This window comes from Ostrea edulis, chromosome 4 (assembly GCF_947568905.1).
Source record: "Ostrea edulis chromosome 4, xbOstEdul1.1, whole genome shotgun sequence".
NCBI lineage: Eukaryota > Metazoa > Mollusca > Bivalvia > Ostreida > Ostreidae > Ostrea > Ostrea edulis.
Window position 1 is genome coordinate 72,966,794 of NC_079167.1, and position 15,428 is coordinate 72,982,221.

The 15,428-nt window shown below is 33.8% G+C and overlaps 1 protein-coding gene across 2 annotated transcripts in view; it reads left to right on the forward strand.

Moving 5' to 3' along the window:
• The first annotated feature begins 244 nt into the window (after positions 1 to 244).
• LOC125668339 (growth factor receptor-bound protein 2-like) overlaps positions 245 to 15,428 on the forward strand; it is a 26,845-nt gene continuing 11,661 nt past the window's right edge. The window contains exons 1-3 of one of the 2 annotated variants that reach the window (XM_048902323.2): positions 245 to 1,008; positions 9,537 to 9,634; positions 9,848 to 9,991. In XM_048902323.2, coding sequence (XP_048758280.1) covers positions 931 to 1,008; positions 9,537 to 9,634; positions 9,848 to 9,991 — 320 coding nt within the window. In that variant the 5' untranslated portion in view covers positions 245 to 930. The remainder of the gene's footprint in view (positions 1,009 to 9,536; positions 9,635 to 9,847; positions 9,992 to 15,428) is intronic. The other variant, XM_048902324.2, reaches the window with a different exon arrangement.

A 15,428-nucleotide genomic window follows, 5' to 3' on the forward strand; every position in this document is an offset into this window, starting at 1 on the left:
TGTAAAACGTTGAACTTCAAGCGCCCGTCGGGCCTGTGGAAAATAAATACCCCTCTTTTCAAAATCATATTATTTTATTCGAAATCGTTATTGTAAAAATACGTGTCTCACTCTGTGAAATCAAGTCATTATGTTACGTAATAAAAACATGAACTGATCCCGAAGAAACAGTCCCGACCTAAATTACGCACTTCCGATTACAGGGAACCAGATGTAATGTCAAAGTCGTTTACGCGTTTGTTCCTATGCCGTTTCCAAACGGAAAAACAAGATGCCATAGTTTTGCCTTTCTCCCGTTTGTTGTTCATGTACTGCAATTTATATTGCCCTGCCTTCTTTTTAAGACATATATCAAAATTTCTGATTACGTGTACATAATTTTCCCGTTCATAAAATTTTGCTGGTTTTCCTAGTAAAATAGATTGGAATATATATAACACATATTATTGGCTTTAAAAATGAGGAAAAATATGCTGATGCAATCAAAATACCTCTAAATTCACAATGTATTTTAACCAAACCCGAAAATTAATTTGTACCCCCCCCCCCCGCCCTAAAAGTGTTGTGCACATTGAAAGTTCAACTGCTACGAGTACATCTAGCTCAGTAATTGTCAGGTTCCCGAGACCCCTCTGCATTAGGTACCTCTGCATTACGCTAGCTCAGTAAGAACTTTGGGTGGGAACTTTGGATCGGGTTTGATATACTTGCTGAATCACAGATCCGATTTCTTCTTCCGAAATGAAATGTAGAACTATTATTAAATATTTTTAGATGAATTAACGATTCTAAAATTTTCTATCACAATAGACAATCTCATCAAATTTAATTCTTATATTAAATACACAAAATTTATTGTTTTAATCCCCATATCCGAGAAAGAGAAAATACGAACTATACAACTACGCGGAGGGAAATATCAGGGTCAAGATGGAGGCGATAGCGAAACATGACTTCAGAGCAACTGCTGATGATGAATTAAGCTTTAGCAAAAATAACATTTTAAAGGTATTGGTTTATTTTAGTAATTTTACGTCTAAGTAGTGTTCCAGTGATATATATGTATGCCACGGTGGATGATTATCCTTTACTTTAAGTTACATAGGCGAGTTGACTTCCTGGAAGGATATTGTATCAAAAATAGTTTCCTATGTTTTAATAATTATTTTAGTCAACGGTGTAAAAATGACCTAAAATTCTATGATATTTGTGTAAGAGGTTTTCTTTTCATGCAGCATTTGTAAAATGCATATTGCCAGTTGTAAAAGGATTTTTTTCTGGATGATTCTAATGTACTTGTGAGTCATGAATAATTGGAGTGCTGCTACGCATTATACGTACTTCATTTGTTTAGTAAGTGTTATGTTATCTAGGTCAGATGATACCAGTAGGATGGTAACTTTTACTTCAGTTGAATAAGAGTCGATAATATCTTAGTTGGTGTATCATGTTTTCATCAGTCGAAGTACTGGTAACACGAAGTACTTTCAGAATATTAGGGAGAAAAATTTGATCACAATAACAATGAAAGTTTTGTCTGTGGCAGAACAAGTGCAAAAGGTTCCAGTACCATCGAATGTCTGGACCTTAAGGCTGCCAGATTTCAAGCCACGAAACCATGAGCTGTTGATAACAGTTCATGAAACTCTGGACAGAGAACTTGTCATATAAACACTTTTTGTTTTTTATCTAAACTGTAAATGAAACGTCCCCTTAAAGGTGACTTTTAGACCAACTATTATAAAACTCATGCTTAGACGGTTCAATAGTGTTGAGATTTTTCTGAAATTAATCCACCTGTTACACATATTTTCTACATTAGAAAAGGCAGTTATCACACCAGCAATCGTTGGGTTGATTGATTGAATATTGTTTAACGTCCCTCTCGAGAATATTTCACTCATATGGAGACGCACCACTGAAGGGCTGCGAATTTTGGCCTGTGCTCAGTGCTCAGCGCTCATGACCTTTGAGCAGAGAAGGATCTTTATCATGGCACACCTGCTGTGACACAGAACCTCGGTTTTTGCGGTCTCATCAGAAGGACCATCCCATTTAGTTGCCTTCTATGACAAGCAAGGGGTGCTGAGAACTTACTCTAACCCAGATCCCCACGGGATGCAATCATTGGGAAATGACACTATACCATCTATGCGTAAACATATAAGGACAAAGTCTACCAAGAGTGAAGACCTACAGATAATCAAAGACCTTCGGAAGACTTTTGAAAATATGGGCCATATACATCAAAACTAATATAGTTTTCTAATTAAGCATGTCTCAAATATATAATGTACACAAAACAGTTTGATAAAAATAAGTTTTAAAGTGTATTGCTAAAGCTCGGTATGGGGAACTATTTTTTTCTCTTATACGACCTAGCGCAAGTACGATAACTCGCAGAAATGTCAAACCTGCAAATCAGCTGTTCAATTGTTAATCATTTCTTTTATATTTTCTTTGTAAAAAGATCAGAAAAATGTTTCAAAATTGTGTATTAAAAAGTAAAAGAAATGATTAACAATTGAACAGCTGATTTGTAGATATAATATATTCGCTGGGTCATCTAAGAGGAAAGATTAAGCTTTTAAAAAAAACTTTGAAACTTATTCTTATCAAAAAAAAATTGTGTGTATTAGATATTTAAGACATGCTTAATCAGAAATTATGGTAGTTTTGATGTGTATATAGTGCACATTTTTATAGGTCTTCAATTGCCCGTAATGTCAAATACACCGGTTTCAGGATACGTCCGGAGTTATTTCCTTTTGGAGAACTCTCATAAATAATAAGGCATGAAACAATTTGTTTACATATGGGAATGGGACAAATATTCATCACTGCATAATAGTGATGAAACGATTGTCGCCGACAATCGATTGTAGATCGTTTTTGGCTCGTCGATTCCATTTTTCATAATTTATTGTCGCCCGAACACAAGCCCATTATAAATGAATCAACTACGTATATATCATGGATGTCATATCTAGAGAAAAAAAACCCATTTCATTCCTAGTAAATGTATAAGCTACTAGGTGTGTGTATGTTGCACATATCCATGAATATTAACTACGTGTAAATACCGATTTATATCAATCATTGATCGATATAGTTCTTCTGATTTTGACCGATTATCGATTATAAAAATTTTCCGATTATTCAACACTACTGCATAAGTGAATCTGCTCAGTAAGTTTCTCATACACAACTTAATCACCAGAATTTCGGAATTTGACTGATACACTAGATAAATGACAAGTATTCAGGGAATAAATAAATACACAGAATTCTTATTATATTTCATTGTTTGATTGCTTGTACGTATTATATCCAGGATATTACTTGCAAATATGATATTGCTTTTAGTAAAAGATTTCTTTCGATTGTATTTTGTATTTTCTACAAATACGTATTGAAAGAGAAGCCACTTTTAATACATTTTATCATCTTCCTCACTGACTGTAGGTTCACTCTGTCCCACTTAGGCATTCAAAGTTCCATTAAATGTACCTTTAACACAGAAGAGCTCTTATATCTCAAAACTGACATATTAGGTATGACCATAGGGACATAGATTTTGAAGGGAAAGTTATAAATCCCTTATCCCTATTTCTTGTGTATAGGGTTTTACGTCATCTTGAAAAGTCTATCATTTTATTAAAAAGTAAAATACATTGAAACAGTTAAGGTTTTACTGACAAAACAGTTAAGGTTTTACTGACAATACAGTTAAGGTTTTACTGACAAAACAGTTAAGGTTTTACTGACAGAACAGTTAAGGTTTTACTGACAATACAGTTAAGGTTTTACTGACAATACAGTTAAGGTTTTACTGACAAAATAGTTAAGGTTTTACTGACAAAACAGTTAAGGTTTTACTGACAAAACATTGGTTAATATTTACTGATGTCTCCATAGTCTTGAAATTTGTAAATATGCAAAAAAGAAGAAACCATGGATGGTTCTGTTTATGAATTATTATAATAAAAATACTTGTATGATCGGGATGAAGAGCAATTGCAAACATTATATCATCAAATATAAAGATGATACACATGAAAACATTTTCAGCGTAGTAGAGTAAATGTACCAGTTTGTACTAGACCTAATTTTCCCTCTTTCAGTATTTCTTATAAAATTTAAACATTGCAGATTTTATAGGTGCATGTAAAAACATTTCTTTTTGTATTTCAAGATGTTTTTCATGTGGTTGTGTGTGCGTGTGTGTGTTGCTTATATATAATTTTGTATAGGGTTTTGAAGAAATCATGAATTTACTTAAGTTGTCCTGATACAGCCCTAATTCTGGGAACCTGTAAAATTCGAACAGAATCTAAACACAACCTTTTGAAATAAAACGAAATCAAATTGAAATGAAATCTTAACAAAACGAAACCAGTTTTTTCACCAAACTCTTTGATTATAATCATAAAAAATGGTAATATGGGGGGCGCATCTTGTGGCTCCTGTGGAAATTGCCACGTATAAATGAAATTTACCTCCCTTTTGACATGGTTTTTCGGGTTGACTAATGCTTTTTTAAGCAGTTCATCAGTTAACATCGGACATTGTTTGAGGAAGCCTGTGTCTGAGAAAGTTGAAAGCAGGAGATGTGTAACACCTTACTTGATCTCTATTAACTGCTGAGGCAGAGATGGGGTGATCTGTAATCGTAATCGACTGTAATCGATTGCAGTTTTTCATGTAATTGAATGTAATCTGTAATCGTGTACTTTTTAGATTACATGTAATTGTAATCGATTACATTAATTTTACCCTGTAATCATGATTATTTTAGATTACTTTTACAAGCACCTGCTTTCTACTTTCCCAGACAATGGGTTTGATGTTGACTGGTGGACCATATTAGTCAACCCAAAACACCACATCAAAGGGGAGGCTAATTTCATTTATATATGGCAACTTTCACAGGGGTCCCTGAGGTTATTGCCCATATTACTATTTATTATTTCTGTATCATGATAAAGAGTTTGCAGGGTTTAAACTAACTTGAAAACTTTGGTAGCCATGTGGGCTACTGAACCTTGCAATTTTAGGGGCCCACATCAAAATTTAGTTGCCCACTGACTAGAACACTTTTTATTTTAAAAGTTTTCATGTTTTGTTATGCTGTTTGGTTTATACGACATGCAACCGGCAACAAACTATCTGGGCCATGTGACATTTAATGGCATTACAGAAAAGAGTATCACAGTCAATACAATAAGACAAAAAGATAACGGAAGTTTGAAATCATGGAAGACCAACCGACCACGACACTACACCCCATGCATGCGACGAGCATGTTTCCCAGCCTTTTTCCTTAAGAGGTATCAAATGTTAACTTACAATATGAATAAGTCTAATCTGCTTCCCCGTTTTCTAGCTATAGTCGGTTGGTCTTCCATAATTCCAACATCTTCTGTTGTCTCTATATTATCGTAATCACCCTGATACTAATTTCTGTCTGTATTTTTTGTTTCTGGGATTCACTACCCCCATTTATAAATCGCCACATTGTCGGTAATTCAAAATCACTTTGACTCTTTGCAGAGAAGTGATTCTAAAAGGTATGAAGTGCTGTGCAGATCACAAACTTTTTTTAAAGAAAAAAAAGAACTAATGATCTGACAAAATTGAAAAGCAAATATTTATTTTGTAAATTTACTAATCGCCATGTGGGCAACTTGAACCGTAATTTTAATTCACCCACTCATAAATCTAGTCGCAAATTGCGAGTGGGCGACTGTTAATTTCAAACCCTGGTTTGTTTATACAATCTGTTTCATTAGATTTCTATTTGTTTTCATTTTGCATTTTACAGGTACCCCCTAATTCCTAATACAATTTAAACTATCAAAACAGGAAGTTGTGCTATCATTAAAAAATGAAATGTCTTCTGTGCGAGAATCTTGATGCAACTCCGTTTTTTGATTTGATCAAAAACGACTTGTGACATCCTAAAGATGGTGTTTTCCTGCCATTTGATTATTTCTATATGAAATGGCTAATTTTCACTCGGTATTTCTTCGAGAAAGTATTGAGTGGCGGCTTGGATAACATTTCTGTCGTACATTTATCTTAAGCTTACAAGTACATATATAGCTTTAAGTCAGTTATACTGAGCTTGTATTACTTAAAAAAAAATGAGAAATTACATCACTTGATGATAGTATAATACCCTAAATGACTAGAAATGTTCAAGACAAATAATGTGTAATTGTGTTGGACCAGAGAAATATATTTACAACAGATAAACAACTGTTTTGCCAGCATATTTACCACCTAAAATATGTGACTGTCCCACCTATAAATTTTCAATTTCTATTTTATTCAATGATTTGATAAATTTATGTTAAATGAAGTTTATTTCAAACCTACTAGGAATTGGCATCAAACTTTACAACTTTTGGAATGATTTAATGATTAACATATAACACAATGGTATTTGGAATGGTAGTAGGTACTGGTTAAATAAGTCATATAGTTTAACCCTGAAAAATATTTTCTGACTGGAATTTTTGCATTAATACAAAGGTTTTTAAACATTGTAGGATATTTTTTTTTGTTTTTTCATACTTGTAGTGCATCATGAATTTTTGTAACCTTTGATTTGATGTGTTTTAATTTATATGTAGTGTACTACTTAAGAGTTAAGAGATCTGTCACAGAGGATGGTGCTGTCATTAATTGTAATTTGTATGGTGTCTTTTAAAAATAAGGAAGGACCCCAAGTACCTATTGATTTATTATTACAGGCAAATCTATCATCATTTTCAATAAAGGGACATTGACACATTAAAGAATTTATGTTCAAACCAAGAGTGATGAATAATATTAAGTGTGTACTATGAGACGCATACACAAAATCCTTTATATTACGTAAAAGGGGGAAAGAATTGTTATGTTAATTATAGATCATGTTTTATGCATTTTGTTCATACCATTTAATTGTATGAATTACATGTACCTAGGAGAAAATTAGTGAAAGCAAATAGAAATACCCTTCTCTAGACACCTTATATATTCAGGGTAAAACTGGTCCACAATGTTTTGCAAGTGTGTCAAGAGCTATGGTTCATTGAAAAAAAAATTATAAGGGCAGTATGTCAGAAAAATCTAAAGTTCTCGACCAGTTAAAAGCTCTAAAAATTTTCGGGAGCCAAATAATTCCTAACTGTGTTGTAAAAGATTAGAGTAGCTAAACTTATCACACTGTATAATTTTTTAATTGAAACTTGAATTTGTACAAATATCTGACCATCTTTCTACTGGTCAAAAAAGTATGGTCTTAGCACGTCAATCATGAATAATTCGTGATAAGTCAATCTGAAAATGATTTTGATGGATATTTGATTTATTTAATAAAAAAACCCACCAACTTTAATACAGGTACACTGTACGTCGTATGTCAAATTTGGAATCTAGCAAATTTTTAGGGGGGGGGGGGTAAATTCTTGTTGACTTTCTTTTCAACATTGAAACAAGGATTAAATTTCAGGGCAAGAAATGACTCTCATGGCATATATGTGTGTACAACAGATGTGTTCTCTAGCAGCCACAAACACAATAGTTTGTTCCTTGTTCATTGGACTTTGGATTAAAACGTTATGCAATTTTCTTATCAGTAAAATGTTTTGGGAGATTTAATTTTATGATAGGGGTACTTATATGTACACCTGAATATGTTGGGATGCATGAATGTTTGTAAATGCATGTGTGGTTTATTTTGTTTCAGGAGTTTATATAAAAGTCTATTATCTCTCGGTGTTGTATTCCTTATAGGAGTTATGAGATTGATCTCTGTTCTTTATCTTCACCTCCTCCCATTGTTCCATTTTCTCCATGTAGTACCAAGGTTTCTATCAAGGAAGTCCTTCCATTGATAAGAAAAGTAAATTTTTTGAATGATAGGTGCATATTTACATACGCCCAACTGACATGGGAAACCCAATCATTCTGACACACATTTTGAAGGTAAAAGGACTATTTGTTTGAATTTGATAGTCATATATACCATCTAGTAATTCTACTCAAGACTGTTAAGTGAGTACTTTTAGTCCTGATCAGAAACACATACACAACAAACAGTATTTTTTACAGACTGCTTAGTCATGCACGTCTACTATATTGCCTGCTCGTGCTATAGATAAGAGTATATGTTCTTCCGTGAATTTGAAACTGTACTCTTGTCATGCCCATCATTTTATTTTTATCTTCTGATACTAGTATGTATTTACACTCAGGATTTAAATGGACAACCCCCCAAAGTGTCTAGTTATTTATAGCTGGTATTGTGTGTTGTTTTTTGTAAACAATGTGACATAAAACATTTATTGTTTTTGCTATTCTCTGTTCACAGAGATAAAATGAGACAGTATTCAGGTCGATACCGGTACTACTTGTTTGTAAGGGCTTGGAGGCATGACTTTGTGGTCATTTCCTATCTTACATTCCATAATACCAACACGAAGTATGTACATACTCAGAAATTATCAACAAACCACAAGTACCTGTAACAGCTACAGTACACATATACAAGTACCTGTAACAGCTACAGTATACATATATACAGGCTCCATGACCATAAAACTGAGAATTTACCTTTAAAGTAAAAAATTAGAAATTGTATATACATGTAGTTATATATACTTGACATGTTAAAAATCACACAAATAATTTATTGAAATCTTAAATCCTATTTAAGATCTAATTTCAATAGATATATAATTGACTTAAAGATATCAATAATTTATGGATTTAATTTGTTTCAAAATTTGAATGAAGATATTTTTTTCAGTTTACTATCATGAAGCCAGGTCTATATGTATGTGGTAGTTGATGTTTTTGTGCGAGTATGTTCAGACCTTTAGATAAATGTCAGTATTATTAGCTCACCTGAGCTTTTCTAATCAAAACTGTCTGTTGCTTTAGTTGTCATAAACTTTTCACATTTTCATCTTCTTCTCAATTACCACATGATCAATTTCAACCAAACTTGGTACAAATCATCCATGGGTGAAAGAGTTCAAGTTTGTTCAAATGAAGGGCCATGTCTCCTTCAAAGGGGAGATATTCACAAAAATGCAATATAGGGTTGGGTCATTTATACATCTTCTCAAAAACCACTGGGTTAGAAAAATTGAAATTTACATGAAAGCTTCCTGACATAGCACGGGTTCAAATTTGTTAAAATCATAATCCCCGGGTGTAAGTTGGGGCCACAATAGGGGATCAAAGTTTTACATGCGAATATATAGGAAAAATCTTTAGAAATCGTCTTCTCAATAACAGGTGGTCCAGAAAAGTTCAAATTTACATGGCAGCTTCTTCACATAGTGCAGATTCGAGTTTGTAAAAATTATGACCCCTGGGGGTAGGTTGGGGCCACAATAGGGATCAAAGTTTTACATGCGAATATAGGGGAAATCTTTAAGTATGGACCAAGGTGACTCGGGTGAGTGATGTGCCTCTTGTTTGTAAATATGTACACCGTAATTCATTTTTGGTTTTTTAATGACATGTCATTTTTATAGATATTGAGCATGGATGATGATCAAAACTGGTTTAAAGCTGAGCTAGATGGTAAAGAGGGATATGTACCAAATAATTATATAGAAATGAAACCACACCCGTGAGTATGCTATTACGCTAGAGAAATTGAAAGAGTTGTTGACAATTTATTTGCATTATCAGAATAAAAGAAGTTATAAATTAACATAATGAGCAATCTATTTGTTAGATTTCTGATTATATCAATGTTAGTGGTATATGTAAACTGGAAATCCATACTCTGATGATATTTATATCTAACGGTTAAACCATGTATATTTGTTTGATTTGGTAGTTGGTTTGCTGGAAAGATTCCTCGATTAGAAGCAGAAAGGCGATTATTGGAAAAAGAGGCCAGAGGAAACTTTGTACACCCAGACGGGGCATTCCTGCTCCGGAATAGCGAGAGTGCCCCCGGGGAATTCTCAATATCAGTCAAGTAAGTCTACCAGGCTGTCACACAGCTGCTTTCACTGTCAGCTCTCTCCTGTTCTTCTGTGCTTTTACTGTTATAGTTTTGTATACACTCCTCACAGACAGGTTCTAATATGGTATGGTATTTCTCTGTTCGTCTATGTGCCTGTCCATCTGTCAGCGCCTTGTGTCTCAGATAAAAACAGTCTTAATAAGGCTAGGATCATCAAACTTATTACATACATGTATGTTTCTTGTGAGTAGAGAAAGAAGTGTATTGTTTTTCAAAGTCAAAATTTTTATGGGTAATTCTAAAGGCTTAAAATCAAAATTGATACACATTGAGCCATCATGGATAGTTTCATAGTTCTTGAAAAACTGTCATACATTCATATATGGGAGCCGCAAGAAATCTTATTTTTGTCATTCCAAGGTTTTCGGAGGGTTTTTGTTATTATTTTTTTGTTGTTGTTGTAGTTTTCACAGACCACTTCCACTTTGCATATGCATTGTTAATTTTCAAGAGTGATGACTAACTGGCCATTTAGATGGTTCATTAAGCTTGTTAAAAAAGGGGGAAAACCCTGGAAAGAACAGGGTAAGAGGAAAATACACATGAAAAACAGACCTGTTTACTCTCACTATTTCGTCCTATTTTGTACAGATTTTGAGTACAAAATATGTCTCACATTTTCATATACAGAAATTACAGAAATCCGTCCGCATCCATTTTAGCAGTTACAGTTTCATGTAATTATCCATTTTCTTTATTTTGATGCTTAAACCAATTGCTCGAAAGTGCGAGTCGTAAAACTTATCTGTGATCGTAACCAAGGTCAGGTGATTTAAAATTTGCGGGAAAAGGCAAGGCAAGACCACTTACTCGCAGGTCTTTGGAAATTTCCCCGGTCCGTCTATGAAAGGAAGTACATCTACGTGTGTCTGTAGTATTTGTAAATAATTTCTCTTTCTCTCGTGTTGGCAGGAATTACTGTGATGTCAGATTGAAAACAAAAGTACACAAACATTGGGAATTGCTTCGCAAGTAGAATAGAAGTATGAATGAATTTCTTGAATAATGTGAGCTAGGATTCCTTACAGATGGGAATAACAAAACCGAATGTGCAGTGCTCCCTCGATATATTGGCCCCCCCCCCCCCCCCCCCCCCCCCCCGTTATAATGACACCCCTGGTTATTGCATGAAAATCCTAAAGAGCAGATTTCTCCCTATGTTAACACCCCCATTATAATGCCAACCCTGCATAATGCCATATGCCATTGATTTTCACACACAAATGGTCAAATTTTATAAAATTTACCTTTGATATTAAATTATTAATTCCAATTGCCTAACCCCATCGGTAATCATACCTGTAATTTGAAGGCAGTGCGGTGAAGTGAAGTGTGATTGTCTGGACAAGGTATTCAGGTGTTTAGGTTAATTACAAATAATTGCTGATTTAAACTCAATATTATCTAAATGTTTATACAGAATGGAGCCCAAATAAATTTACAGAGTTATATTTCTTTTGACTGCTCAGTAAATCGTTTGTAACGATGAATTCGTTATATTGCCACCCCCGCTTTATTGCCAAAATTGGCTTTGAACAGAAGTTGGCAATATTTAGGGAGCACTGTACATGTTTGTGAAATTATCGCCCTCATGATTAGAAATTCAGAACTGAAAGACTAATTCATGAGATAAGAAATTTCTTCATGTGACATTTTGCATGTTCTATTAACAATTATTTATTTTGTTATTTGTATTTATTTAAAATTTTCAATGCAGAGAGATGTGCAATCTCAATTATATATCCATATGTTTTTGAGAAGGTAACGTGTAGTTGCATGTTTTTTTATTATTAATGTAAAAACATTAAAAAAAATCTTACTGGCAAATGCCAATCTTACTGACAAATCTAATCACAAATACTGAGAGACAACGATGGGAGTAAACAGGTCTGATAATGTAGGAAATAGCCAATCAGAAAGACTGAGAGACAACGATGGGAGTAAACAGGTCTGGAAAAAGGATGGTGGTACAAGTGTGCTTTTCTGCAGCAGTGGAGAAAGAGGATCAGTCCTAGTCGGATTTTGTTGAAAACGAATATGTATAATAACGAAAGAAGTTATCATGTGCGATTCAGCTATTCATTTGATAGAATTCAGAAATTGTGTGGGTCCTGCTAGAAATGTATAGGTCCTGCAAAACTTTTCCCCTGGCAAGATCAATTGTCCTGCTAGTTGGTTAAACATTGTTAAAGTTTTTAAGATCTCTACAGGTTGTATTATGGAACAGTGCATGTTTCTTTGTGTCTGTTCATCCATCAGCTTTTATGGGAGTAAGAAAAAAATACTGATAAAGGTAGGGTAATCAAATCTGGTTCACATTTCTCAGGTTCGAAGGTCAAGAGCACACTTCCATGGGTAATGATATACATGTAGGTAGGGTCATCCAATTTGGTGTACGTATTTCCCATGATGTTAGTGCCAGGTGTATTTTAAAAAATAATGATATTGCTTCTGAAGTTATTAAGCAATGAATTATTTTTTGAAAGATGTAATCTTGTAACTGCAACAGTGTGTGCATGCAAATTGAATAACACACGTTAGCATATTCTGCAGTGCGAGTATTGCTCTTGGTTAATATTATTGGTCTATGATAAACTTGTTTATGATCATTTACTAATTTCAATGTACAGTTCATGCTTATACAGTACCCGCAACGTTATTCTTGACATGATAAACGATAGAACTGGATACACGCACGATACGATAGGATACACGGTAAACCTGGTAAACGCAAAACGCAAAAATGATAAATGATCTTCACGATAGACCTGATAAACGCAAAACACGATAAACGATCTTCACGATAAACGGAAAACCTGATAGAAATGTTGTAAATTTAGACAGAACGAAAGTTTGATACCTATAATATAATAACATTATGTTGATAATAATATTAAAGGATTTCAATATCCATTATATACCTAAAACATAATTTCTTTAATCCACGGTCGGTTTTTTTTCTTTCTTTCTATTTATGGTTTTTTACGCCATCAAAGCTAAAGTCAGAAAACTAAAATGTATACGGTATTGAATTCATTATTTGATATCTATATGAATTTTTTCAGCCAATGAGTCTAAAACTTATATTGTCACCTAATGTTTAATACATGTATATAAATTATACAGGGAATTAACTAAATGTAATATAGTGATATCATGCTTCAGTAGCTCTCTTATTCTAATGTCTATTATCTTGAATATGAAATAAAACCCAAGTAATATTTTGTGTGTAGCGAGGAGGGTTTTTTTTTTTGCATCAAACTGTAAGTTCACCGCTCATTCAACAACAATAGTTATTTTCATAACGACCGCTTTAAAAAAATTAACTGCACTACACCATATGCTCATATATTAGATATTTCGACACTATGAGTGATAATTGATAGTCATAAGTAATTAGAACATATTTATTTGAATTAATATTTTGTTAACAAAAAATAAATAAACTACTAAAACAACATATTAAAAGAAAACCCGGCTTGTTTTAAATTTGCAATTTTGTATCGCTTAAAAATGTTTGCGTAAAAAATTCAAATAATCATCAAAACCAGCATAAACTTCCAGTATCTACACGTACGACTATTGGTACCTGTGTACATGTATACATGTACAATTAAAAAAAACACCGATGGCAGCTGAATCGTGCCCAGTTGAGCAGAATTTTATGGAATGCAACACCCTTGCACTCTTTTAAAACTTAATCTTCAAAATGTGTGAAATACAATGTCCCTGAGAATGTTTGCTGTCAAAACGCGGGTGATACACAAAATCAGATATAAGGACGCACACAAGTTAAAAAAGAACCATTATTAAAATATATGTAATACACAATGTAATTTACTGATTTTCTCTTTCAAATCGGAACTTCCTATTTCTCTTTTAGTGTTAATTACAAATAATTCTTTCTAGACAAAGAAATGTTTATAAACTCCAGATTATGGAGCTTTCAGATTTACTGTCCAGCAAACACTGCCTACTTTTCAGACTACTTAGAATGAAATTGTGAAAAATTTTCACCCTCTCTCTGGACAGACAAATAGCTCTTCTTCTGCCTTAAAATCGACAGCTTTATGTTCTCCTTCAAATATAATGTATTTCCTCGATTCCTAAAAATAGCTTCTTTAACAAAACGAATAAAGCTTTCAGAAAGTATTGTACTTTTTCATTAGATCCCAATAGTTTCCAAAGCTACATGATAAATGATTTTCACGATAAACGGAAAACCTGATACACGCAAAATACGATACACAATAGACCTGATAAACGCAAAACACGATAGAAAACAGAAAACCTGATACACGAAAGGATAGAATACACGCACGATAGGATACACTCACGATACGATAGGATACATGCACGATAGAGCACGATTGGAATGTCAAGAATAACGTTGCGGGTACTGTATATATGATATGTTACCACTTGGGGTCAAAGTTAAGGATTCTATTCATCTTTAGAGTTAATTTGTCTCAGGCGAGCACTGTAGCTCATTAACCTAATAATTATCAGTATCACAAAAATTAACAATCTTTAACATATAATGGATAATAGATGGAAGTACACATGTAATTTTAAACCATCCCAAAAAAAGTGTTCAGGGCTGTAAATTAACCTTCAATTTGGAGGAGGCAGGAAATTAGGCGGGGGTCTGGGGGCCGCCCAGGCCCACAGACGCTGAGCACATTTTGTGCACACTGAACACGTTTCGTGCAAAATCCTTGATTCTAGGGCCTTCTAAGATGTTACTTGACTAACTCATTCTAAAAGAAAGATTTGGAATGCTTTTTAAGGGAGGTATCATGTTCTTAGTTATTGGAAACAACATAAATTCTAATGAACTTTAAATTTTAATTTTTTTTGGCTCAAAAGTTGGAGGAGGCAGCTGCCTCCTCCGCCTCCATGTAATTTACGGCCCTGGTGTTGCAATACATGGTTCATATGAGACATAAAGAGACCTCTCACTACACTGTGAACTTGTAGCTTCAGCTTTTGCTTTTTTTTAATTAATCATGAATTATATATGAAGACTGCCCTAATGTACAACGTATTAAGTATAGTTTTTGCATACTTGCCAAATATGAAGTTAGAAATGGTTATTTGATACCAACATGCCATACCATTGAGAAACATCAGTTGGTGGTGATCATTTGTAATTGACAGTCTTTTACTTTGACATGGATGTCTAGGTCGCACAGTGAGTATACATATCTCACCAAGGTCACCTTGGATTGATTGGTCATACATGTCCATGTATAACAGTGACTTCACTCCAGATATGCCTGTTTCTGCCCAATGACAACCCCCCCCCCCCCCACACACACACACAAACACACAACCTTGAATGAAAAAGGGCCTTAGTATAAGTTGTCTTGACTTGTTTGTTAATATT